We start from the raw sequence: 27,134 nt of genomic DNA on the forward strand, positions 1-27,134 counted from the left end.
AACCCAAAGAGGTGTTTCAGGTATGGTTTACTCAAACTCTTACAAAGCACATGTATTATTCTCTGTTTTCATTAAGAAGAAGAAGACACCAACATAAAGGAATGCGGAAATGAGGAAAATCTTCCTATTGCAATATAAAATGATTTCCTTTGCCCAATGTGATTTGTCACATCAGAATAACCCTACAGAATAAAGGAACAAGATGCATTTGCTAAAATGGATCCTAGCCTAGTACGAATACTTACCAACGACAACAGCAGGTTACACAAATCTTCTGTTGACACAAGAAATAAATTAAACCTCAAATCTCTACGCTTCTGACACTGTGAATGGATTTCTAGAGAGAAGGCTTAAGGTTCTTAATTCTGAGGATAACAACTACAAATTAATAAAAATTAAAGCTTTTAACATGGCAGGTTTTTAAAAAATAATAATAAAGGGGGTGGGTGGGGGAGGAAGACATAAATACTATACATTTAATTATTTTAATGTTTTTAAAAATAATTTTACTCATAAATTTAAATGGTCAAGTTGTGATAAAATTAGGGTTTCTCCCAAGATTGTGGAATAGCAAGGTAAAAGATTATTAAAGTAGTTCGTAAATCACAGTCCCAGTAGCTTTGTCTAGTTATCTGCTCACGTACAAGCCAGAACACTGCCCTGCTAAGTTCCCTCTTAATAGACCTACTTACTGCGAGTTCAGATGAGCTGGTGAGCTTCATGGTGCAGGAGCCCTTTAAGAAGCACATCCAAAATGTATCACATTAGTGATTTCCCATGGTCCATCCATCAGCCCTCCGATCTCCCCGCATGGTCACCCCTTCATCCCTCTTACAGCATATCAGATGCAACCCAAAGAGGTGGGATCAGGGTGGGAATGGAAATGAGAATAAAGGCAACAATTACCAGCGGAATCATGCTATGAACAAGGGAAATGTCTTTGTTTTCCAATTTCTTCATATATCGGACAATATTTGTTTCTGAGTGATAGCTGTGAACACAAAACGCATGCTTAGGCCCAATAAAATGAGATAAGTAAGAGTCCATATTCAGCTTCTGGGAAGATAGGACACACTGAGGTCTACCTTCAACATACAGACGAAACTGGGCCATGGGCAACATGACAACAATGCATCAGAGGGAAGGGCAGGGAACCCTCATAAATCTCAGAGGATGCCTGGGAAAAGAAGCCGCCCGTGGGCAGGAGAGGAAGGTGGGGAAGAAGAGGATGTTGAGTTCCTGGGTATGAACTTCAGCCTGGCAACTATGCATCCAAACTCCCTTTTCTTGACAAGCAGAATTAAGGGTGACAGTGCCAAGGGAGCAGAGCCACCAGGAAATAAAGTGTGCTTTGGTCAGGACTTGGGCCAGGATGGAGATCCTCACGACAATGATTTATAATTGAGCCACGGGTGAGCCACAATAACCCAGGCCGTATCACAGTCGGAGTCAGAAGCCGCTCTCTACTGCATCCTCAAGCCACAGTACACAACGCAGAAGTCCCACATGCCACACAAACCTGTTGAACACTTGATGTGTGAGAAACGAGCTGGTTCTCTTGAAGTCAGTCCCTGGAATACCTCTCCGTTCCTCCCCCATGCTTTCAGCAACCAGCTCCTGCACGGAGAGACCACCGAACCTAAGGAGCAGGAATTGTGCCTAGAACCACATGTGCACCTCCAGGCTTGCAGCCCGCATGGATTCTAACAGAGCGCTGGAAATCTCCTACTACCACCACCGCCACCCCAGGCGTCTGGCATGGTGTGGTGACAGGTGTCAGAAGTCATGAATCATGGCAATTCTCCAGAACACTGTTTTTAAGTTCTGTTGACCTTTGCCACAGGAAATCAGATAAAATGTACAATTGTTACTGGAAAAAAAAAAAGTTGACATCGCCTGCATGTTCCTTAAGTAACAAAGCAAGTTCCAGCAAATTATTTTACAGGGCTATCAAAAAAGTTACTATGATAGCAACCAAGTAAGGATTCTCACTTGACACTGTTCTTTTATCTTTAAGAACAGTAACAAAATACACCTGCCAAGACCATTCAACAGGGAAAAGGACAGTCTCTTCAATAAAGGGTGCTGAGAAAACTGGATATCCACATGCAAAAGAAGGAAGCTGGACCCTTACCTTACACTGTATACAAAAACTAGCTCAAAATGGATTACAGACCTAAATTTAAAGACTAAAACTATAAAACTCTTAGAAGAAAACATAGGAGCAAATCTGCATGATCTTGGATTTGGCAGTGGTTTCTTAAATAAGACACCAAAGGCATAAGCAACAAAAGAAAACAATAGATAAATTGGACTTCATTAAAATTAAAAATTTTTCTGCAACAAAGGACACTATCAAGAGTTAAGAGACAATACACAGAATGGGAGGAAATAATTGCAAATCATTTATCTGATAAGGGTTTATATCCAGAATATATAATTAAATAAATGGCTTGCTCCTCATTCTGCCCCAAGCTGATAGTATGGCCACCTCGAGCCCTCGGTGTGTGCTCCACAAATATTCCTTGAACACATGGAACAAATACCCATGATTAAATTTAGTGCAGTGTTCTAGAGGAGAAATGCTTACTCAGTCCTGTTCATTAATTAAAGTTTAAAAGAGAACAATGTGATACTTCTCTGGTGATTTACATTGGTTATCTGAAACTGAAGTCCTCTCTCAAAGAGACATAGACAACCAGGATAGCATCATTCGAGACTCTGGACCCTTTCTAATTCTATAGTAAACGCTTCCTTTCACTGATTTATTCAACAAATATTTCCTGAGTGCCTACTATACACCAAGCTGTGTACAGTGTTGTGATTAACACCTTGCCCCAGATCTAGGTAGCTACTCATCCCTCTCCCTTTCATCCTCCTTCCATGGAATTGTAACCTTTCTCCTCGCATGTCCATGATATTTCATTGTTTTATAAACCGATTCAGCCACACTCAACTGCTTCTGGTTTTCATGTAATGTATCTCGTTCTAGCCTTTGAGGCTGCTTTTCCTAGTGTCTGGAACACCTCTGGTCCCATGGTCTTTCTCCTCAATTGCGCCATTTTAGTCTGGAAAACTCCCACTCATCTTTCACATCTCAGCTTAGGGCAATTTCTTCCAAGTCTTGGTGAGGAGCTCCACCCCTGTGTTCACAAAGCATCTTCAGACATCACTCACATAACCTGGATTGTAATCTTGTACCTGTTTGGAGCTTAGAAGTTGATCTCCATAAACCTATAAGCTCCACAAGAGCAGGAATCATGTCTAACTCACCACTCTCCTCGGGGCTTAGCAGAGTGCCTGGCATGTATTACATCTCCAATAAACATTTGTGAAATGAATGAGTATCGTAATTTTCCCAAAATGAACATAACCAAGATGTCAATGTCATGAATCTTCAAGTTAGGGACAGTTTCAATTAAACACCATTAGCAATCCTTCCAACTAGCCTGGCGCGGGCCCACAGCAGTGACAGGGTTGGTCAGCTATAATTTTAACAGTAGGCTGCACAACGTCACACCTGGGCCCCCTCTCCCTCACTCTCAGGCCCAAAGGAGGCAAAGCCATCTTTGATACCACTTCAGTCATTATGAGGAAGGCATATTTTTATTTTACTTACTGCAGATGACTCACAGCCAAAGATCCACAATAAGTCGTCCAGATCTTTTTCATTGACTGTTTCATCAAGAGAAATACCAAGCTACAGAAATGAAAATGAAAGGGAAAACATCAGCTCTAAATGGCAAGATCAGTGGACAAAACCCAAGAGAGGTCACAGGAGAGAAGTTGCTGGACAAAAGTCCCAGTTATTCCAAAGCATCGGGGTACCATTATACCCAAGTTGGCCCCTAGGTGAAGGCAACTAGACCAGTCCTAGATTTCACAAAGTTTAGAATTTTGCAAGCCTCTTCTGGACTCTAATGGTCTGATGGCTGCAGGGCACTCCACTGCTCCTAGATATACTTACCCTTTTCTTCCCTTAATTTACTTTATTATATCGCTTCTCATAGAGTCTTCACTTTCAATAGTCACATTGTGAAGACAAGAGTATTATGACCAAATATGTGCCTAAGAATCCCAAATATGAAAATACAAAGTCTTAAAGAAAACCGAGAATGAATTATCCTTTATTTGAAATGGTCACAATGTTCCAACTTGGAAATGAAGATTGTTTACAAAGGATAGAATGTGCCCAAAGTTCCAACACTGATTTTTTTTTAAATAAAGAGAAATCTTTTTAATGAGAAAAGTCATGAAAATTTGGAAGACTGTAAGTTTGACTTACGGTGCCATCCTCAAAGAGCCGAAAATTGATTTGCCGCTGAGCAGCCCTGCCCAAGACCTCCTTCACCGAGCAGCCACACTGAATCTTCAGAGTGTCAAAGAACAAGTCGTGCTGGAGTTGATGCCCTGCTCGCTTGAGACCTAGACGAGATAGGAGAGCCACCAGTCTCCAACACAGAAACCTGCAACTTGGCCGTTGACGTTTCCCAGAGAAATAACAAGATAAATCCTACTATAGTCTGTTCCTGGTCCTACTCAGTATTTTAGTGGCTGCTTTAAAAAAAAAAATTAGGGGCCAGCTCCGTGGCCGAGTGGTTAAGTTCGCACGCTTCACTGCGGCAGCCCAGGGTTCGGATCCTGGGCGCGGACATGGCACCACTCATCAGGCCACATTGAGGCAGCGTCCCACATCCCACAACTAGAAGGACCTGCAACTAAGATATACAACTATGTACAGGGGGCATTTGGGGAGATAAAGCAGGAAAAAAAAAAAAAGATTGGCAACAGTTGTTAGCCCAGGTGCCAATCTTTAAAAAAATAAAATAAAAATTAAAAAAAATTAAATGTTTATTACTATGCTATAAAAAATTGTGAAATACATATAAAAAGGGAAGAAAAATTACCATAATCACCATCCAGAAATCTGGTTGCATTTTGGTGTACATTCCTCAAGAAGTGGTGTGCGTGTGTGTGTGTGAGAGTGAACTATCACATATATATTTCTTTACCCTTTTTTAGAACTATTTTTTTATTAAGATATAATTGATGTATAACATTGTATTAGTTTAAGGTGTACAACATAATGATTTAATACATGTACACATTGCAAAATGATCACCACAATAAGTCGTTAACACTCATCACCACACAGTTATAATTTTCTTCTTGTGACAAGAACATTTAAGATCTTAGCAACTTTCAAAGACACAATACAGTATTATTAATTATTGTCGCCATTCTGTACATTAAATCCCCAGAACTTATTTGTTTTATAACTGGAAGTTTGTACCTTTTGACCACTTTCACCTATTTTGCTCATCTCCCCCAGTCCCCCTCTGCCAACCATCAATCTGCTATGAGTTTGGTTATTGTCATTTTCAAGAGTCTACATATAAGTGAGATCATATGATATTTGTCTTTTTCTGTCTGGCTTATTTCACTTAACATAATCCCTACAAGTTCCATCCATATTGTTGCAAATGGCAGGATTTCCTTTTTTGATGGCTGAATAAGATTGTTTTACATATATAACATATTTTCTTTATCCATTCATCCATTGACGTACACTTTATAACTTTAACATGTCATGAACACCTTTGCTTTTCTACAGATCAATACCCATATCGCTATTTTTAATGGCTATTTAATATTCAAATGTATGGATGTAGCACAACTTAACTAATCACTTATTATTGAACATTTAGGCTGTTTCCAAGATTGTGCTATTGTAAACAATGTCATACCAATCTAAGTATTCTTTTTGATCTTTGCCAATGTAATGGGAGACATACTATTTTACTGTTTCAATTTACATTTCTTTTTTTTTTTTGAGGAAGATTAGCCCTGAGCTTACATTTGCTGCCAATCCTCCTCTTTTTGCTGAGGAAGACTGGCCCTGAGCTAACATCCGTGCCCATCTTCTTCTACTTTATATGTGGGACATCTACCACAGCATGGCTTGCCAAGCGGTGCCATGTCCGCACCTGGGATCCAAACTGGGGAACCCCGGGCCACCAAAGAGGAACGTGCGCACTTAACCGCTGTGCCACTGGGCCGGCCCCTCAATTTACATTTCTATGATTAATAGTGAAGTTGAAATTTTATATGTTCATTGGCCATTTATTTGTATACTTATATTTCTTTTAAAATTACCCTTTGCCTGTTTTTCTCTCAGAGGGTTCATCCTTCTTGAGTATGAACTCAAGGAACGGGAGGAGTGAGTGAGAGCTCTATATACTGAAAATATTAACACAGTCTATCACAGACATTGAAAATATTCTCCCCATTTCTTATTTGATTTTTAATTTTGCACACAGTATTGGACATGCAGTGAGTTTTCAACTTTACTCAAGTTTATCAGTCTTGTTATGCCCCAAAGTTTTAAAACAGGTAACTGACTCACCTTCAGACAAAATCAAAGTGGCATTATGTACCCTCCTAGCAATATGCTCCAGCCCGTGGGAACCATGGTAGATGGCAAACATGGCAGCCATGTTCGCCAAGAGAGCCTAAAATGACAAGAACATTTCAAGAGTCATGTTCAACAACGTGATGGAAGACAATTAGTGGGAGGGAATATTACTTGACTTGGGATGCCAAAACTAAAAACAAGGACAATGCAAAATCATCAGATTTCCTGCATGCTCTACAATAGCTGGGGACCTGCTTGACGACCTGAGGGGAAAACAGCATCTAAGACTCCCTGGAGTCACTAAACCATTATAAAGGGGTCTCATCCACGCAACTTAATCATGTCACCCTTAAGGGGAAGATCAAGTTGTCATCAGATATCAACAAGCAATATTTAATGTTGGAAGACAGTGAAGCAATAAAGGCCTTAGGGGGAAAAAAGTGAAATCCAAGAATTTTATACTCAACCAAACTGTTTTTCAAGGATAAACGCAACAAGCAACTTTCAAACACACAAGATGTGAGGGGATTCAATTCTCCTGAGGCCTTAAATAAAGCACTTGAAGCTGAATTTCAGCCAGATGAATGAAGAATCTGTAGCAAAAGATGATCAAAGATGAAAGTGCAGGACACAGGGAAATAAAACCATAATGAGGGGCCGGCATCGTGGCCGAGTGGTTAAGTTCAGGCTCTCTGCTTCGGCGGCCCAGGGTTTTGCCATTTCAGATCCTGGGCACGCACATGACACCACTCATCAGGCCACGCTGAGGCAGCGTCCCACATAGCACAACCAGAGGCACTCACAACTAGAATCTACAACTATGTACTGGGGGGCTTTGCGGAGAAGAATAAAAAAAGATTGGGAACAGTTGTTAGCTCAGGTGCCAATCCTTAAAAAAAAACCATAATGACTTGGCAGGAGATATATTAGAAAGGGAAAATCAGGACCCAATGGCTTATTCCCTGCTGACAGCAAGGTCACTTTCTCAGGTAAAGATATCTCTCTTGACCATTGGATTGAGGTTTCATAAAAATATTTATAGGAAGTGTGTGTTCTAGTGTGACAGGAAACAGAAAGAAATGGCACTGGAATCTTTCAGAGATAAGGGATACAGACAGTTCCAGGGCTGCTTCAGTGAGGAAGTCCTGCATAGAGAGAAAGGAAAGGACCCACTGTTATGGCACCTTGGGTCAGGAGGAGAGGATAAAAAGAGGTTGGCTAGGGTCATAAACCAAAATGAGTGACAACTTGGTGGAAAACGATGGAGGCCCACCGCCTATTTCTCTGTCTCTTGGTCCTATCCCTCACCTGCGTTTTACCTTAGATCCTGCCAATAAGCAGCCTTCTACCCAGGCAATTTCACCCGAGGTAAATGCGCGAAACTCAAGTCTCAGACTCCTCGCCTGCCCAGTCCACTCTGTTCTCCAACAGCCCCTCCCATCTCACTAGTCCAGCATCATGGGCTCTCTGAGGTTTCCCATCCCACTAAAATGACTTTTGTCCTAATGTATCAGGTCAGCATTTCAAGGTCCACCTTCATGGCCAATCACCCCAGGGCGGGGGAAGGGGTACCTCATGGAACAGACACTCAGCTCAACTGAGAAACACAGTGCTTTAAAGTTAGATGATGTTCAATATCAGATCTATTTTGTTATGTACACATTTTCTCTGATGGTCTGCTAGAAGGAATCTCTATGGGCCATTGCAAAACAAGAAACAGTTCTCAAAAGATACCAGAAAGTGAGGTCAGCAGTCAGTAAAAAAAAGAGGAGGAAAAGAAGACATGAGAAAACACATAAATAGACTTTGCTGGACCGAAAGTCCCAGAGAGAATGTAGACACTCTTGTGGACTCTGTAACAAATAGAAATAAAATACAGAAACACCACAACAGCTTACAGCTGTGAGAGGGCAAGTCTAAAGTAAACGATCCATGATATAGTGTTTCTAAACACTCATGGCTATGCTGCTGGGGTATAGAAACTCAGACCTGATGTTCACAAAATACTCTGGAAACCATCCATCAAAACAACCTTGTGGAGGTTGGCTCATGTCCCTTTTTAATCTAGAGATGGTTCTTTTCACAAGCAGGAAGTTATATCAAGTGACTGACCAACAAAATAGTGAGAAGTAGAAAATCACTTTTAAAAATCTTGGAAAGGCATTAGAACATCAGAGGAAGTTCAGAGAAACAAAGACCGAGATAATGAAAATTCAAATTTACTTGATAATTTGGACAAACAACACAATCAGCATACTTAAAGAAAGTAATCAAAAGCTGAGATGAGTTGCTAACAGAGTAGATTGAAAGTTCTCATCACAAGAAAAAAAAATTTGTTAACTATTTGTGGTGATGGATGTTAACTAGACGCTGTGGTGATCATTTCATAATATATACATATATTGAATCATTATGTTGTATACCTGAAACTAATATGTTATATGTCAATTATATATCAATTGTTTTAAAAGTACTAATGATGAAAAGATGCTCAAAATCATTAGTTATTAGGGAAATACGAATCAAAATCACAACGAGACACCATCTCACACCCACTGGGATGGCTGCAACTAAAGACAGGCAATAACAAGTATTGGGGAAAATGTGGAGAAATCAGAACCTTCATACACATTGGTGGTGGGAATACAAAATGGTGCAGCCACTTTGGAAAACAGTGTGGAAGCTCCCCAAAAAGTTCAACATAGAGTAACCACACGACCCAGCAATTCTACTCCCAGGTACATACCCAAGAGACCTGAAAACACATGTCCCCACAAAAACTTGTACACGACTGTGCATAGCAGCCTTATTCAAAATACTCAAAAGCGGAAACAACGCAAATGTCCATCCATTGAATGGATAAACAAAAGGCGTTATATCCATACAATGGGATGTTATTCAGCTATAAAAAAGAATGAAGTACTGATATGCTACAATATGGATAAACATGGAAAATGTGTGCTAAGTTAAAGAAGCCAGGCACAGAAGGCCACATGTTGTATGATCTCATTTATAAGAAATATCCAGAATAGGCAAATACAGAGACAGAAAGTAGATTAGTGGTTGCCAGGGGCTGCAGGGAGGGAAGAGGAATGGAGAATGATTACTTATTGGGAATGGGTTTCATCTAGTGGTGATGAAAATGTTCTGAAATGAAATGCTGGTGATGACTGTGCAACTTTGTGAATATTCTAAAAACCATTGAACTGTATACTTGAAATGTGTAAATTTTAGGGTGAGTTATAGCTCAATAAAAGAGCTAATGAAATGTAAATTATACTTCAATACACCTGACTTTAGAAAAAGCTAATGAGGGGTCGGCCCGTGGCCAAGTGGTTAACTTCACGGGTTCTGCTTCAGTGCCCCAGGGTTTCGCCAGTTTGGATCCTGGGCATGGACCTAGCACCGCTCATCAGGCCATGCTGAGGCGGCATCCCACATAGTACAACTAGAAGGACCTGCAACTAGAATATACAACTATGTACTGGGGAGCTTTGGGGAGAAGAACAACAACAATAAAAAAATTGGCAACAGATGTTAGCTTAGGTGTCAATCTTAAAAAAAAAAAAATAGGCTGGTGGCGCAGCGGTTAAGTTCGCACGTTCTGCTTCAGCGGCCCAGGCCCACCAGTTCAGATCCCAGGTGTGGACATGGCACAGCTTGTCAAGTCATGCTGTGGTAGGCATCCCACATATAAAGTAGAGGAAGATGGGCACAGATGTTAGCTCAGGGCCAGTCTTCCTCAGCAAAAAGAGGAGGATTGGCAGCAGGTGTTAGCTCGGGGCTAATCTTCCTCAAAAAAAAGAAAGAAAGAAAAAGCTAATGAAAAAAATCCTTGTTGTGGTAGAAGCTGAGGTATAATAGAACATAAATAACAGAACATGATGCAAATTCAGACATCTGTAGAAATGCCACAAATTTATAGAAATAAAAATTCAGTAACATAGTTTCAGGAAAAAAAAAATAGCTGTGGACCATCAATGATGCAAAACTAAAAGAAGTCCAGTGGGGACCCTATCGTGCTCAGGAGGAAAGGGTCAGACCTGAAAAGAACATGGAGCAGTTGCTGCAAGAAGCAGAAGACTGGGATCAATGACATGGAGTGGTCACGGAACAACTCAAAAGACATCAGTCATCCGACAAAAGAGAGCAATTTCATGCTGACGAAGAGAATGACACTGGAGTTATGAGCAACTGTTTTATGCAACTATGAAAAGGAACACATGAAATGAAATAGACAAGAGAGAGTTAGAAGATTTCCGAATGAGAAGAGGAAAATCAGAGAAGACACAGTATGCCCATCTCTGGGGCAAAGATCACTGCAATAATTGCTGAAAAAGATAGAGACCTTTTATCATCCAAGTTAAATGATGAAATACCAGCTAAACACGAACTGGAAGAAATAAAGAAGTAGGAACGTAAATTTTATTCATTGCAGATGGCACAAGTTCACCTGGAAAATTAATTCCAAACCTTGAAGCAGAAAACTGAGGCCTTTAATGCACTTACGATCAGAGAGACAACTTCTAGAACATCATGAGCAGAAAGGGCAGTACAGCAGCAGTCAGCTGCAGAGGAGGGCAAAATATGCAGGCAGAGAATTTAACAAATGGAGGGTAAATTAGGGAAAGTAAAGGTATCATGTAAATATCAATTTGCCGTCCAGCAGAGGAAAAGCCTGTGACAACTGGCTCCTCCTGTGATACGAGAAGAGCTCTTACTGAAAAGCAGCAGGCACCTTCCTGAGGCAAAAAGCAATACAAGAAAACCTGTTGAGGAAACTGCTCCAAAGACCGATGGCTATAGAGCTCTCAGGATGGGTAGGAGGCCAGGAAGCTCCGGCTCTTTGATCTCATCCATTTCAGGAACACCTATCATGAGTTCCCAGTAAGAGTACCCCATGACCACAACCAGCTGGCCAATCCAGACCATCCCTCCAGCACAGTCACCTCGAGCACCCTCAAGCTGCCTTCCTCACTCTATCCTGGAAGGCCTCCATGGCAGCCCTAAGAGAAAATGCCCCAACTGCCACCCATAACGGTCCTGCACTATGGCCAAGAATGCTAGAGACCCTGCACTGTGAAGTGCGTGCATACATAGAGCACCAGTGAAATACCTTATATTTTGGTTCTGAGAAGACCACAAGGCTTCTTCTCCCAATAAGATCTGCTATTCCTGGTGTGCACACCACTCATTAGGTGGTGAATGAATGAATGAACAACTGAGTGAATGAATGAGTAGCTCATTTCTATACACTGTAAGGTACTCAGTGGGCAGGGCAGGCATGTGATCTACCTGAGCTGTACAGATGTTGCTGGTAGCCTTGTTTCTACGGATGTGTTGTTCCCTGGTTTGAAGAGCAAGACGATACACTTCTTTCCCAGCGGCATCTCTGGGCCGAGAATAAAACATCCAGTTAGCTCAGATAATCATGGCACGAGGAGATGTCGCAAATGGACTTGCTTCTTTCCTTCCCAGCTTGAAGTGAATTCAGCAAACTTACTTTAATGCAAGGCCATAAAGAAAACAATTCGTAAACTGTCCTCTTCTTAACAGGACTACTAATATTTAGTTTGTACTTTGAGGATTTGCAGCACGGAGATATATACAACAAGACTGGGAACCTTGAAAGGAAATCTCCCAGAACTTTCCCAGACTAACATAATGATGGTGACTAAATTTTTCCCTTCCTAATGCAATTAAAAAGTTGGATAAACACAAAGATTTGGCGGTCTTATCCTTTATTTCATCCAGCTCTGGGGTCCATTTTTCAGAAAGCTAAAAAGATCAATGTAAAAATCAGCAGACAATAATTAATACATTAAACTTTTGGAATTGCAAAGCCCTCTGCCTCATCTCGTCTGGTGAAGAGACATCACTGAAAGCAGCTAATGTAAGAATACTTGAAGAAAAGGTTGTGTTTGCACTAAAAAGCAAAGCACCCCTTGTTGTCCTGTGGCAAATTGAAAGTATTTCAAAAATACACACCATTCACTGATACAGATTATTTACTTATGTTAATGGCCCAGTTTTTATGAAAGGTCAAAAAGATCATGCTAAACTTCCCCAGTAATAATCATGACATTCATCTAAATTCTTAATCTGAGGAGCTTCATCCATGAGAAGCACTCAGGAAAGTACATTTAGAAATTACTTGAATGGCCACGTGGCAGGAGCCTCCAGGAAATAATGTGGATCACACTTAATGTGTTCATGGTAATCTACCACTGCACTTGTCTCTACCTAACTGTCTGGCATGATAATACTTTTGAGAAAGAAACTGGTTAGATATAAAACACACCTAAAATATTCAGTCCCTCAGGCTTTCATCAGCCTAAATAAATTGACTTATATGGCTTCAATACAAATATGTTGTAAGTTACACACATACTTTTCCAAATACATACAAAGAGATACATTTGACAAGAGGTACTAGTTCATATCCCAAACAGATTCTCTCTTCTGAATCTATGCTGTACATTTCCTTAGCCAACCCAGCATAGCCCATTTAAATTGAGAGAAATCAATAACTTCTTTGATCAGAAGAAGGAACAGGGAAAATGATAACCACCATAAAAGGGGAGAAACATGAGCTGCTTTACCTTGTTACCCCCACCATTCTTCCAGGCATCATCCTCACCAAGCTTTCTCTGACAGCAAAAAAGGCTGCATGTGGTCCCCCGTAGCCCAGCGGCACCCCAAATCTCTGTGAGCTGCCCAGAGCAATGTCTACCCCAAATTCTCCAGGAGGCCTCAAGATACACAGAGCTAAGAGATCAGTAGCACAGCAGGCCAGGCTCTAGAAAGGAAACAAGACAGAAAGTGGACAATGTTGTCACCTTCCCCTGAGAGCAGTGAGAGAGCAGCAAATTCTCTCCATTACAGGTAGACTGGCAGAATTGGTTCATATCCTGTGAACTTCATTTACTCATTGATTCATTCAAAAACGTTTACTGAGTGCCTACTATGTGCCAGCAATCAGTGAACAAAACAAGCTTGAAGGAAGGAGGTAGGAAGGAGACAGTTTTAGCAGTACAGGTGATAAAGGTACGGAAATTAAGATACACCAAAAATAATAATAATAATTCAAAATTGGAACACACCTCCATGGACCCCTACAAAGGAAGTTTGCCTACCCCGGTCTGATGGGCTCTCTCCACAAGTTCTGTAAAGTCTTCCACCTTTCCCTCAGTGTCTGGGTACTGGAACAGCACTCCACTGACATCTTTTCCACTGAAGTCCATTTCTTGGGGTAACTTCAGCTCGATGAGAACTCCAGTATATCTGCAAAGACAGAAGACAAAGAACAATCATGTTTTTGGTTTACCAGGGAAAATCAAATTACTTTAAGTTTCTTCCAGTGATACAACATTCATATTCTGTGTCTTTCCTCAATGCCCCCACCCCATCCCAACACACACACACACGCATCCCCCATCCCAAACCCAGACCTTCAGTGGTAACAGAGCTTCACCCAAACTCAAGTGCCTGCAACAGCTTACCTGCTGTTTCTCTCTTCCACCCTTACCACTCCCCTTGCCCCTTCCTGTCAGAACCTGCTCCCGAGAGAGGCCTGGGAATGTCGCTTCCTAGGGCTACAGAACCAATTACCTGTAACAACAGAGCTGTCACCACCTTCACCTTGGATCAACCTTAGGTGAATGGAAAACCATCATTAAGACAAAGAAGAAGACCTTCCTTCAGTTCTTAAAACCATCTAATTCCAATCATACGTCAGCAAGCCCCTTCTGAAGGGATGGTGGTATCGGGTTACAGGAAGATTGCCCAGCTTTTACAAGGAGAAAGCAAATAAACACACCCACAGGTAGTAGTTGTGCTGGGTTTGTTTTGTCTGGTGACAGCACTAAACAAACACAATATGCTTCATCTACATCACACTCCCAGGTATTGTACTGATTCCCGATGAACTACGTTTGCAGGAATACACACAAAATCATAACAGTAATGTCAGAGTTCCATTTTTTCCTCTGCTTTTCAAACTTTCTGAAACACCGTTGAAGTTATTTTAATATTTAAAATTTTCCTTATACAAAAAGAAAACAAAACAACACAGTAACTTAATATAAAGCAAAGGCAATTAAAGCCACTGTGTATTTTCTCCTCAATTCTGACACATTTTACTCACCAATGAGATCCTGGGAAGAAAGTGGGAGGGAAAGTAAAACTCAACAACCCCCATTTAAACCAGGTTCACCCCCCAATCAGTGGAAGTAAGAGGGAGAAACAGCAGAGATGAGCATGATTTTATCCCTGCGTCAAAATATCAATAAAATTAATTACTTGGCTCGAGTCTGGACGACAGCTATTGTCTGCGGGTGGCAACGGGGGTCAACAAAAAATTTCCTCCTCTTGTTGTGTCTGTTGAAAAGGAAAATCACATGCCAACATGAACATTAAAGAAATCAGAGTATCTTCTAAGAATGCAAAGCAAAGGTGGTACTTAGGGAAAGTCTGAGCATAGTATAAAAAATACTGGGTCATTAATGACTAATAATGATATTTACTGTTTAGAATTCCACTGAAATCCACTTCCCATTCTGACCCCATTTAGCAAAATCAATCTTAAACTGGTTTAAATTTTTATAAATAAACTATGAGGAAAAAGAAAGAAAAGCAAAGGGTAGTGATGAGGTACAAGTAGAAATAAAAAACTTCTGAGAATTTTATTGCCAAAAGAGAACTTAGAGATTATCTAAACCAAATGTCCATGACACGCACAGGGCCACATGGCTATTGCAGAAGTACAGTTGGGTCTAGGACCCAAATCCTGGGAGTTCTCTAACGGTCAGTGGTTTCAGGAAACAAAACTGGTGGGGATGCACAACAGTTCACACAGCAAGAGCACATCTGGATAAAAAGAAAAGGGTGGGGATACATGTATATTGTCTTATGCATTTAATCATTTCCCAGAAAGATACACAAGGACCAGCTGACAGCAGCTTTCTCAATGGAATGGGAGTGAGAAACAGCAGGTTTTAATTTTCATTATATCCTTCTCTACTGTTTGAGTATTTTTTCTACCAAGAACAGGTATTATTTTCCTAGTAATCATAAATTTAATAGAGGAATAAGTAGAGTTGAGAAGATACAAAAGCAATTAATTATCCAGTGCACAACTCTCTTCACAGTTTGAATCTAAATACATCTGAAAAAAAGAGCTATTTAAGCCTGAATGACCTCAGAAGGAAACAAAAACACAGCAGATTTTTAAGAATGTTTTGCTAAAGTTCAAAAGCACAAGGCTGCTTCTCAAGGGTAAAATTAAATGCAGGTCCAAAGGTATGAGAATTAAGAGAGAGGAAGCAAATCGAGCATTTGCAGAGTTTGAGTAGCCTATTAACACTAATCAGTTCAGGACAGAACCCCTGAACCCTTAACTAGAAAAGACAAGGACTCAGCTTCTGCAAGTGTGAGATGAAAGCTCTTCCTTAGAAAAACAGGCAGGAGGGGAGATGGGAGAGCATGGAGAAGGTGGATGAGGAAGAGATAAGAAGAAAATGAGTGAAAAGTTGAGAAGAATAACCAGAGGGGTGGATGGACAGCATTCCTTTCTGGCTGTCTGTTGATGACAGGAGGAAGGGACTGAGCCCACCCTCCATGGAGGAAGCAGCAGGGTCCGTGGCTGGAACTAAGAGGGCTCCATACCTGCTGAGTTTGGGGTTCACCACCTCTCAGGTCTGTGGAGACCAAGAAAGAGACTTACATGGGCATTTGGGGCCAAACACAAAACCTCAGAGAGACACACGGTGAATGCGGGCAGATTTCCCAACCAGAGGGCCATCTATGCAAGAATGCTACCAGGAAAGTAAGCTCAAATGCGCTCCCAAGGCAGAGAATGAAGGAAGTGAGGACCTGGAGAGCAACTGTTAACTACACACCAGGACCCAGCAATTCTACTTTCAGAAAAGCATCCTCAGGAAATGACCAGAACTTTTGACAAAGATTTACTCTAAAGGTGCATAAAAAACATCATTAATAACAGTAAAAGATGGGAACAAATGGAATGTGTAACAATAGAGGTTACAGAAATTATGGTACTTCCATGTAAGTGAGTATGTAGCCAATCAAAGCCGTCTTCTAGAAAGGTGACTAAAGAAATGGGGAAATGTTCACAACACATTGTTAAATAGAAAAAGAAAACAAGCTCTAAAACAGTAAATACAACCTAACAATATTCTTCATAAAAGAGGGTAATATTTATTTACATATTACATTACAGATTGCCAGTTCCTACCCAATACCCATTCCCCCTTCACCCACAGTGACAGACCCCAATATGTAGGGTGCAGCAATGTGCCCATCTAAAAAAGTTACATTTCCCCAGGTCATTTGTAGAAAGGGGTGGTCAATGAAGCATAAGTGAAAAGTGTTGAGTAGGGGCTCCAAAAAACTCTTTAAAGAGGGCTTATTTAGCTAGAAGTACCCTTTACCCTGCCCCTTTTCTTCCTCCTGAATGCAGATTTCATGGCAAGACCTTCAGCAGTCGTCTTGTGACCTTGAGGATGAAAGCCTCACACTAAAGATGGCAGAGAGAGGAGCATCAGTCCTTGATACCCTCCCAGAGTTGCTGTAACATCCCTGAACTTAACATTATGAGCTTTAAAAAGCCACTATTACAGATCTTTCTGTTTTCTTCACTAACTGGTATAATGATACTGATACAGGGTATCTCACACATACAGATGTCCTTGTGCGTGTGTGTGTGTGTGAGAAAGAGGGAGATAAGTCACTGGGCGCTGACCAGAACAGTGGAGCCCGACCTGCACAGCAGGAGAGAGACTGGAAAATGTCCCTCACCCTGAGGGAATCTCATGCTGGGCCTCTCACCTGTGGCACAGCTGCATCGCCTCTGCAGCCGCGGTCGCCTCATCCAGCAGGGATGCGTTGGCTGTGTCCAGGCCTGTGATGTCACACACCATAGTCTGGTAGTTGAGTAAACTCTCCAGTCTCCCCTGAGACACCTCTGGCTGGTACGGAGTATACTGGGTGATCCTGTGAGGGACACAAAAGGCCGTGTCTAAACTGTGACTCCACTGTTCAGAAAAGTTCGCAAAATGTCTTCATTTTAGAATTCAGTACCTGAAAATTGTTTGCCTCTCTTAAGGATTATGTAATACATCAGTAAGCATCCCTTTTGGCCTTTGTAAGGAAGCTCAGAATTAAATCATAGCAACAATATTATCCTTTATTTGGGGATAATCAATACTTCGTTTTCTTTCTTTTTTTTTTTTTAAAGATTTTATTTTTCCTTTTTCTCCCCAAAACCTCCTGGTACATAGTTGTGTATTTTTAGTTGTGGGTGCCTCTAGTTGTGGCATGTGGGACGCCGCCTCAGCATGGCCTGACGAGAGGTGCCATGTCTGCGCCCAGGATCCAAACTGGCGAAACCCCAGGCCACCAAAGCTGATCACTCAAACTTAACCACTCGGCCATGGGGCTGGCCCCAGTACTTCATTTTCTATCCCTCTAGTTATTTTTTAACCTTACATTTCTATTTTGATGATCTCATCGTATGTATGTGTTTTATTGTAAGCTGGCTCTTGAAATCCAGTCAAGCCTACCTATGGCATTATAAACAGAAATTTCACTTCATGTTATCTTTCTTCTAGCTAAAAGCTCACCTCAATCACGGTTCACAATAGGAAAGCATCCAAGAAACTAATGTCTAATACTCAAAACTTCTGGTTTGTAGGGGGAGGACCTTTGTTTTTGACTAACCAGGAGACGTTCCATGTGTTCCTAAGAAATTAACAGAGGTCTATTTAAGAATTCTAGCTATCCAATTATTAAGAGCGTATGGAAGTTAACTCCATAGCTCTCAAAACTCAAGGATACAAATGGTTGGAAGGCAGTGTGGACATAAATTCTAATATCATGTCCTCTAATTATCAGCCAAAAATGCATCTTCAGGTATGTGAGTTCACCCACTTAGTGCCTTCATCCTTTTTTTCATCCCTTCCTTCATTCGCTCATTCTACAAATATTTACTGCATGCCTACCAAGTACCAAGAACTATGATAGGTTCTGGTGATACATCATAAGCAAGACGGATAACTCCTGATCTCAAGGAGGATATACTGTAATTGGGAACAAGAGACAATAAATGAAATCACTCCAGAGGAATAAATATTTTAAAGAAAATAAAACAAGGTGAAAGGATAGAGGGTGACAGAGGACTTGTGACAGAGCTGCTGTCTTTTCCCCAAGAATCTGTTCACTCTGACTACCACCACAGTGGGTCAGATTGGGGTCCATGCTCCCCACGTGACTGACATTGTTTCGTATCTCTACTGTTTTCATTCTTCCAAGCCAAAAGAGTATTAGGAAAAAATTTTAGGTTTTTTGTTTTGTTTTGTTTTCATTTTGTCAAGCCCTTTCCTTTCTCTCCTTGTTCTGGTAATCAAGTTCAGGATATTTCCATCTATCTTTTTGTTTGTTTGTTTGTTTGTTGAAGACTTTGAAACCAATGTCTTCTTACCTGTGAGGCGGCGTGGGGTAGGGGAACTTGACTTTTGAAGCAGTACAATGTCAAGGCTTTGAAATAATTCTCCTGAAACTTTATTGGTATATAAGTGTGTATGTGTGTGTGTGTGTATACAGCAGAGTAAATTTTTGCTTCAATTAACTCCTTGAACAGCCTAGCTTAGCAACTGTAAATCAGTTTGCCAAATTCTAAGTGGGTGGTGAACTGGAATGAATGAGGCACACAATACATGATGTAGACAAAATAGAAGGGAGTCTGAGCAGAAATGGGGTCACACAAAGGGCAGAGACAAGGGGCAATTGTGATCTCAACTCAGATAAGACCTTCACACACAACGTAGCCTGCCACCACGAAGACATATGCTTCAACTGCCTGGCTAACATGAAATTTTCATTTTACTCAGAATCACTATTTGACATATAGACAGACGCACAAACTTGCACACATACACACACACACACAAACACATGCACATATCAGCTAACCCATCTAATAAATGGGAAAGATTCAGTATATCCATAAAGATAGACACAGAATATATAATGGGAAGAGAGAGCGATGCTCCAAGGAATTCATCACAGTACCGAATATAATATTGAAAAATGGGCAACAAACTAAGTGTCCACTAAAAGGAAAATGATTAGGGGCCTGCCCTGTGGCCAAGTGGTTAAGTTCACTCCCTCCGCTTCAGTGGGCCAGGGTTTCACCTGTTCAGATCCTGGGCGCGGACATGGCACCACTCATCAAGCCATGCTGAGGCTGCATCCCACATAGCAGAGCCAGAACAACCTACAACTAGCATATACAACTACGTACTAGGGGGCTTTGGGGAGAAGAAGAAACAAATAAAATAAAAATAAAAATAAAAAACAGAAAAGAGAGGAGATTGGCAACAGATCTTAGCAGAGGTGTCAACCTTAAAAAAAAAAAGGGAAAATGATTAAATTAGACAATCTGCATATAATACTATGCATTTATTATGAAAATGATGCATAAAAGAATACTTCCTGACATGGAAGATGTTCACAATATATTAATTTAAAAAGTAAAATCTCATTTTTGTAAATTTGTAAAAACACATGAACCAAATGTAAACAGTGGTTTTTCTCTAAGTGGTGAGATTAACAGTAATTTTTGCTTTCTTTTTATTGTATGTTCTAAATGTTAAAGATCAGCTACCATTTATTAACCACCTTCTACATGTCAAGAACACATTTACAAGCTTTTTTCTGATTATGTTATACATGTTCATGGAAAAAGCTAGAAAACTCAGGCAACTATTGAGAAAATAAAATCAGCCATAATCCCCAAAACTCCAAGAAAACAACAGTTAACATTTACATGCATTTCTTTTCAGCCTCTTTTTTCCTTTTTCTCTTTTGTGACGGGCACACTCAAGCGTGCTGCCCATTTTTTTGTTGTGTTGTCTGCCTCTTTTCTTGTTGACTTGTGACTTTCTTTACACATTCTTGTCTCTTTTTTCCTCCAGTTTTATTAAGGTATAATTGACAAGTAATATTTTATATATTTAAAGTTGTACAATGTGATGATTTAATAGACATATATTTTGTGAAGTGATTATCACAAGTTAATTTCAGTCTGTTTTCTAAATCATAATATTTAATATTTAAAATAAGATTACACTCTATGTAAAATTTTGTATCTCGATTTTTCTCCATTAACTTTAAATATTATTCAACAATATATTTTAAGTGTTGTGTGGTATTAAATCATTTTATTTATCATAATTTATCTAATAAGTCCCTTCAAGTTGAACATTACTTTTGGTTTTAAATATCAGAAATAGCATAACTGTGAACAGACTTGTCTCTGTCTTATTTCCTTAGGATAAATTTCTAGAGGCGGAATTTCAAACGGTAAGGTACATGATAATTAATTTTAAGGCTCCCTTAACTATATAGTGATTCACAGGTTCCCTGCTTCTTCACCAATACTAAATATTAAGAAGCCCTGGGTTTCAACTTTAAATCTTGAACTACCTGTGAACTCGGACAAGTAAGTAAACCTTTCTCTGCCAATTTCTCTTAGCGATCAACGGAGATAACATCATCTATATCAGATATTTCCTTACCACTAAAATCATATGAATATACACAAAGCATTTTGGAAATGGTAATGTCCTGCCCAAATATTAGCTGTTTTGAAAAGTTGTTTTTTCCCTCTGTTTTGGTCTTTAAAAAGTTTCTAAAAGTAAACACTCACAGACTTCTTGCAAAGGATTTACTCATAGTTCTATTCAGACATCATCAGATATTTCTACTTGGAAACTATTTTTTTCTGGAAATTTATCACGTCCCATGTCAGCGTCACATCCCCTCTTCTTCCTCCAACTAGGAAGGAAGACATACTGGTTTCTCTTCCTGAATACTCTGATTCCTTCAAAGGTACCTCTATTCTGCCAATTCTTAAGGTAGAAACTTCAGAATTTTTTTTAGCCCCAAATAATGACCAATTCCCATTGATCTTCCTCCCGATGTCTTATATCACCTTTTCTTCTTTGTTGCCTTACTAGCCTAGCATAGGCTATATATATAATAGAAAATTGGATAATTTATTATATATTATATGGGTATGTATTACATCCATTGTGGTGCAAATGTACGTATTTGACTTCCCCGCTGAAACAGGGAGGACTCCCCACTACCTTCAGGAAAAAGCCTCAACCTTCCCAAGCACAGTCCTTCATACCTGAGATGGTGCTGTTCCTTCAATCACAGACTTTGGGATTTAATATTCCCCCTCCTTTGTGTAGCCTTTCTCTCCTTGCTCACCCCTTTTCTAAATCCAAGCTTAGGCTGATGCTAATTAGCACTGTTAAGGTAGAAAGCTTTAAAATTGTTTTCTGGCAAAGATGAAAAAGATATGAGCCCACTTATTCTATATTGCAAACTTCTTTTATAGTCTACAGAGGTTTACACCACTAAAATAAAACAGGCACTAATGCTCTTCACAATCATCTATTGAACGACTATCTTAGATCGGTGAGACTCAAGCCTGAAGATACTAAATAAACCCTCATTTTAGGAGAAAAAGTTAGCACAGGGCCCACATCCTGCATACAAAGGTTTAGTTGCCTCAATTAGGCAAAACATAGTGAGTAAGAAAACATGCCTGTGATCTACAATTTCTATGTTCCGACTGACTGTTTAGCTCAATTGGTTTCTGTTTCTAGATGTATTTTAATATTAAAAAGCAAAAAGTGTCTGCATATCCAAGAAAGTATTTTGTCTTGCTCAAATTGGATGCTTGATATATTCAACATGGCATTAACATTTATTCCAAAATAGCCAGTATTTGCTATGACTTTGGCTGTGACTCTTTTGGAATTGAGAAAGAGGGAGGCAGCAGGGGCTTTTGCAGTAGGACAAACATTCATGAGATTCCCTCATTTTAATCCCAATGCCAAGGTTACACAAAACAGAAATAGCCACAAAGAAAATGTAAAATGTTTTATATTAGTTACTGATGTTATCAGCAGTCAAAAATTTAGAACAGTAGCCACCATAAATAAATTCTGGATGTCACGTAAATTTTCTTGTAAGAGTCCAAATGTTTGTATTCTTTCGAGGCTATGTTGCCCATTTACTTTCAGCTCACGTCACCGGAATTTGTTGGTTCCGTCGCTATGGAAACCATTCAGAAGGGTGATGATGTGAAGTCTACCCACCCTCGGGCACGCAGCCCTCCCTGTCAGCACTGGCGAGGTACAGTATTACCCTCTGGTTCAGATCAGCTTTCGGAGAACAGGAAGGAACAATATGTAAAATGCACCCAAAAACTGGGAGTGAAAAGCAAAAACAATATTGTCTCCCTCTCAAAATGCTGCAGGTCCTAAAGTAAATTAGCAGATCTGCTCACAGCCAGGAAGCAATATGGTGAATATTCTATATGGACACCAAGAGTGAAGGCTGCTGGCCAGCATTCAGACAGAAGGAATGCTGCAACCCATTCATGTACTTTTGAGGCTTATTTTGTAAAGGGTAAGAGAGACAGGCATTTGCTTTTGAAATCAAACTTGGGGTTTATCATTCAAACTCTTACCAAGACCATAGTGGAAAAGAAGCCCTCAGCAAAGTAAATACGTTCACACACACCCCAAACGCAGAAAAGCTAGTTCTTGGATGGTTCTTTCCTGTTTTCATATTAATGAAGAAACGAGCATATTGAAACTAAAAGCTCTGGACAGGGATGGCAAGGTAGGAGTGATTATGCCACCAGGCTTGGCTCCCATAACGATGGTACATGAATAACTGCTTCCAGGACAAAACACTCTCACCAACCAGGACTATTTTGCACTTACACAAAAGCAGACAAAGGATGCAAAGGTGCTATCCTCTTATGTGACCAATGTAACCTATGCCCTGGGCTCAAGAAATGCCTGGGTCCTCAGAACTACAAGTCTGGACTTGAGGTACCAGATGAGGGCCAGCTGATGGCCCAACATCCATTCACTCACTCACAGGCTCCAACACACAGAAACCAGTTATGCTTGTGGGTGGCGTGGGGGAGAGTATAAATTCACAGATCATATGTAGCCACCACAGCACATTTATTCCTAGTACTGAGAACACCTTGTGCAAAGTTTAAGATTAAGTGGGGTGTCAGGTTTACTTTTCAAAATGTCAAAATTGTCAAGTTTGTATTCTTAAATGGGTCTGCATATTTCTGTGTGTGTGTGTGTGTGTGTGTGTGTTTTAGAGGTGACCAGATGTTTTAAGGGTAGAATAAGGGAGCACGGAGTGGGGGATGTGGGGCTCAGTAGAGTCATGGAAATGAAAAGCTACAAAAACCAGGAAAGAGTATGAAACCCATCTGGATTTACTAACTGGTGCTCATAAAAATTAGGTCCCTGCCCGCCCAACAGAGGCTGGGAGACAGGGGGCCTATCTTCAAATGTTGTCTGGAACAAAACAGCACATATTTTTGACAGTTTTTTTGATAGCTGCCTGAGAGTTTTCTCAGACAGGCACTGTGAACATTTCTGTATTTAAGGTTAAAAAAACCAAAACGGAGTGATGTCAGCATTATAGCAGAGTGAGCTCTGCCTTTAGACCCTCCCCACTAACATACAATGAAAAGGACATACATAAACCAACAGATAACATTCATCAACACAAAAGACATGCCAGGAGGAAGAAGAGGAGGTTAGGGGAGCTCCTCTCCCTCCCCGCAGCGACAGAAGCAGGACTGTGGGTAGCTCTGAGAAAAGAGGGGGGAAGGGGTGGCTTTCCACAGGAATGCCTTCTCTCTCCAAGTTCACTCACAGCCTGCAGGAGAGCTCCACACAGAGGAGGCTAAGCTGTTGCAGGGGTGTCTTCATCAAGGCAGCAGATATCAAGGAACAGAGCAATAAAGCACCCAGGATTGCACACACAAAAGAAAGTGCCCCTCCCCCCACCAGATGATCCAGCTCCGTCACTCAGCCAGAGCACCAACACATACATTAGAAAAGCAGCGTATGTGAGTGAGTAAGGGAGCCGAAAATCACAGACGGGCCCTATCAGCATAGATTCCAAAGGACAGGCACACATGCCAGGGATTGCGGCAGGTTCAGAATACACAGCTCCTGACACCCTCCCAGTGTCAGCAGGTCAAATCTGCAAGCAGATACTATCACTATGCGAAGGCACAAATCCACAACATCAAACAGCATGAAGAAATATGGTAATACTCCAGACCAGAAGTAAAAGGACAAGCCCCCAGAAATCAATCCTGAAGGCACAGAAATTTAGAATCTAAATGACAGAGAATTCAAAATAGCTATCACAAAAAAACTCAACAAGTTACAAGAAAATTCAAATAGACAGTTCAATGAACTCAGGAACAAAATTAATGAACAGAGGGACTTCTTCACAAAAGAGATTGAAACTATAGAAAAAAAACAATCAGAACTGTTGGAGATGAAAAACACAATGAATGAGTTAAAGAAAAATCTAGAGTCCTTGAATAACAGAGCTGATATTATAGAGGACAGAATTAGAAATCTGGAGGACAGAAATACAGAAATGCTTCAGAAGGAGGAGAGAGAACTAAGACTAAAAAGAAATGAAGAACTTCTCCTAGAAACATCCGACTCAATTAGGAAATGCAACATAAGGATTGTAGGTACTCCAGAGGGAGAAGAGGGGGAGAGAGAATGGAGAGAAAGCTTGTTCAAAGAAATAATAGCTGAGAACTTCCCAAACCTGGGGGAGAAGCTGGAAATACAAGTAAAAGAAGCTAATAGTACTCCTAATTACATCAGTGTAAAAAGACCTTCTCCAAAGCATATAGGAGTAAAACTGGCAAAAGTTAATGACAAAGAAAAGCCAGATAAGGACAACACAAAGAAGGAAAATTACGAGCCAATATCACTGATGAATGTAGATGCAAAAATCCTCAACAAAATACTGGCAAACAGAATACAACACTGCATTAAAAGGATCACTCATCATGATCAAGTGGAATTTATACCAGGGACACAGAGATAGTTCAACATCCCCAAATCAACCAATGTGATACACCACATTAACAAAATGAGGGACAAAAATGACATAATCATGTCAATAGACACAGAGAAAGCATTTGACAAGATCCAAAATCCATTTATGATAAAAACTCTCAATAAAATGGGTATAGAAGGAAAGTACCTCAACACAATAAAGGCCAATTATGAGAAACACACAGTCAACATCATACTCAAAAGGGAAAACCTGAATGCCATCCCTCTGAGAACAGGAACAAAACAAGGATGCCCACTATCACCACTCTTACTGAACATAGTACTGGAGGTTTTGGCCAGAGTAATTAGGCAAGAAAAAGAAATAAAAGGAATCCAAATAGGCAAAGAAGAAGTGAAACTCTTGCTGTTTGCAGATGACATGATTTTATATATAGAAAACCCTAAAGAATCCATTGGAAAACTTTTAGAAATAATCAACTACAGCAAAGTTGCAAGACATAAAATCAACTTACATAAATCAGTACCATTTCTATACTCTAATAACAAACTAACAGAAAAAGAACTCAAGAACACAATACCATTCACAATTGCAACAAAAAGAATCAAATACCTTGGGGTGAATTTAACTAAGAAAGTGAAGGGCCTATACAACAAAACTACAAGGCTTTCCTGAAAGAAATGGATGAGGACATAAAGAGATGGAAAGACATTCCATGTACATGGATTGGAAGAATAAACATAGTTAAAATGTCCATACTATCTAAAGCAATCTACAGATTCAACGCTATCCCAATCAGAATCCCAATGACATTCTTTACACAATTAGAACAAAGAATCCTAAAATTCATATGGGGCAACAAAAGACCCCAAATTGCTAAAGCAATCCCGAGAAAAAAGAACAAAGCTGGAGGCATCACAATCCCTGACTTCAAAACATACTACAAAGCTACAGTAATCAAAACAGCATGGTACTGGTAGAAAAACAGGTGCACAGATCAATGGAACAGAATTGAAAGTCCGGAAATAAAACCACATATCTATGGACAGCTAATCTTCAACAAAGGAGCTGAGGGCATACAATGGAGAAAAGAAAGTCTTTTCAACAAACGGTGCTGGGAAAACTGGAAAGCCACATGTAAAATAATGAAAATTGACCATTCTTTTTCAGCATTCACAAAAATAAACTCTAAATGGATCAAAGACCTAAAGGTAAGACCTAAAACCATAAGGCTTCTAGAGGAAAATGTAGGCAGCACACTCTTTGACATCAGTATTAAAAGGATCTTTTCAGACACCATGTCTTCTCAGACAAGGGAAACAATAGAAAGAATAAACAAATGGGACCTCATCACACTAAAGAGCTTCTTCAAGGCAAGGGAAACAGGATTGAAACAAAAAACAATCCACTAATTGGGAAAAAATATTTGCAAGTCATATATCTGACAAAGGGTTAATCTCCACAATATATAAAGAACTCACACAACTCAACAACAAAAACTCAAACAACCCGATCAAAAAATGGGCAGAGGAGATGAACAGATATTTCTCCAAAGAAGACATACAGATGGCCAATAGGCACATGAAAAGAGGTTCATCATCACTGATCATCAGAGAAATGCAAATCAAAACTACACTAAGATATCACCTTTCACCTATTAGAATGGCAATAATAACCAAAACAAAAAGTAACAAGTGTTGGAGAGGTTGTGGAGAAAAAGGAATTCTCATGCACTGCTGGTGGGAGTGCAAAC

At 40.1% G+C, this 27,134-nt stretch overlaps 1 protein-coding gene across 2 annotated transcripts in view; it reads right to left on the reverse strand.

The window, feature by feature from the left end:
* GLDC (glycine decarboxylase) overlaps window positions 1-27,134 on the reverse strand; it is a 121,001-nt gene that overhangs the window by 40,721 nt on the left and 53,146 nt on the right. For both annotated transcript variants that reach the window (XM_070496069.1, XM_014851125.3), the window contains exons 4-14: window positions 17,264-17,428; window positions 14,717-14,794; window positions 13,552-13,699; window positions 13,018-13,214; window positions 11,711-11,807; window positions 6,407-6,512; window positions 4,286-4,425; window positions 3,620-3,700; window positions 1,520-1,617; window positions 907-991; window positions 693-734 (exon numbers count right to left, since the gene is read on the reverse strand). In XM_070496069.1, the coding sequence (XP_070352170.1) occupies window positions 693-734; window positions 907-991; window positions 1,520-1,617; window positions 3,620-3,700; window positions 4,286-4,425; window positions 6,407-6,512; window positions 11,711-11,807; window positions 13,018-13,214; window positions 13,552-13,699; window positions 14,717-14,794; window positions 17,264-17,428 (1,237 nt within the window). The remainder of the gene's footprint in view (window positions 1-692; window positions 735-906; window positions 992-1,519; window positions 1,618-3,619; window positions 3,701-4,285; window positions 4,426-6,406; window positions 6,513-11,710; window positions 11,808-13,017; window positions 13,215-13,551; window positions 13,700-14,716; window positions 14,795-17,263; window positions 17,429-27,134) is intronic.

The sequence above is a fragment of the Equus asinus genome, chromosome 23, assembly GCF_041296235.1.
Source record: "Equus asinus isolate D_3611 breed Donkey chromosome 23, EquAss-T2T_v2, whole genome shotgun sequence".
Taxonomy (NCBI): domain Eukaryota; kingdom Metazoa; phylum Chordata; class Mammalia; order Perissodactyla; family Equidae; genus Equus; species Equus asinus.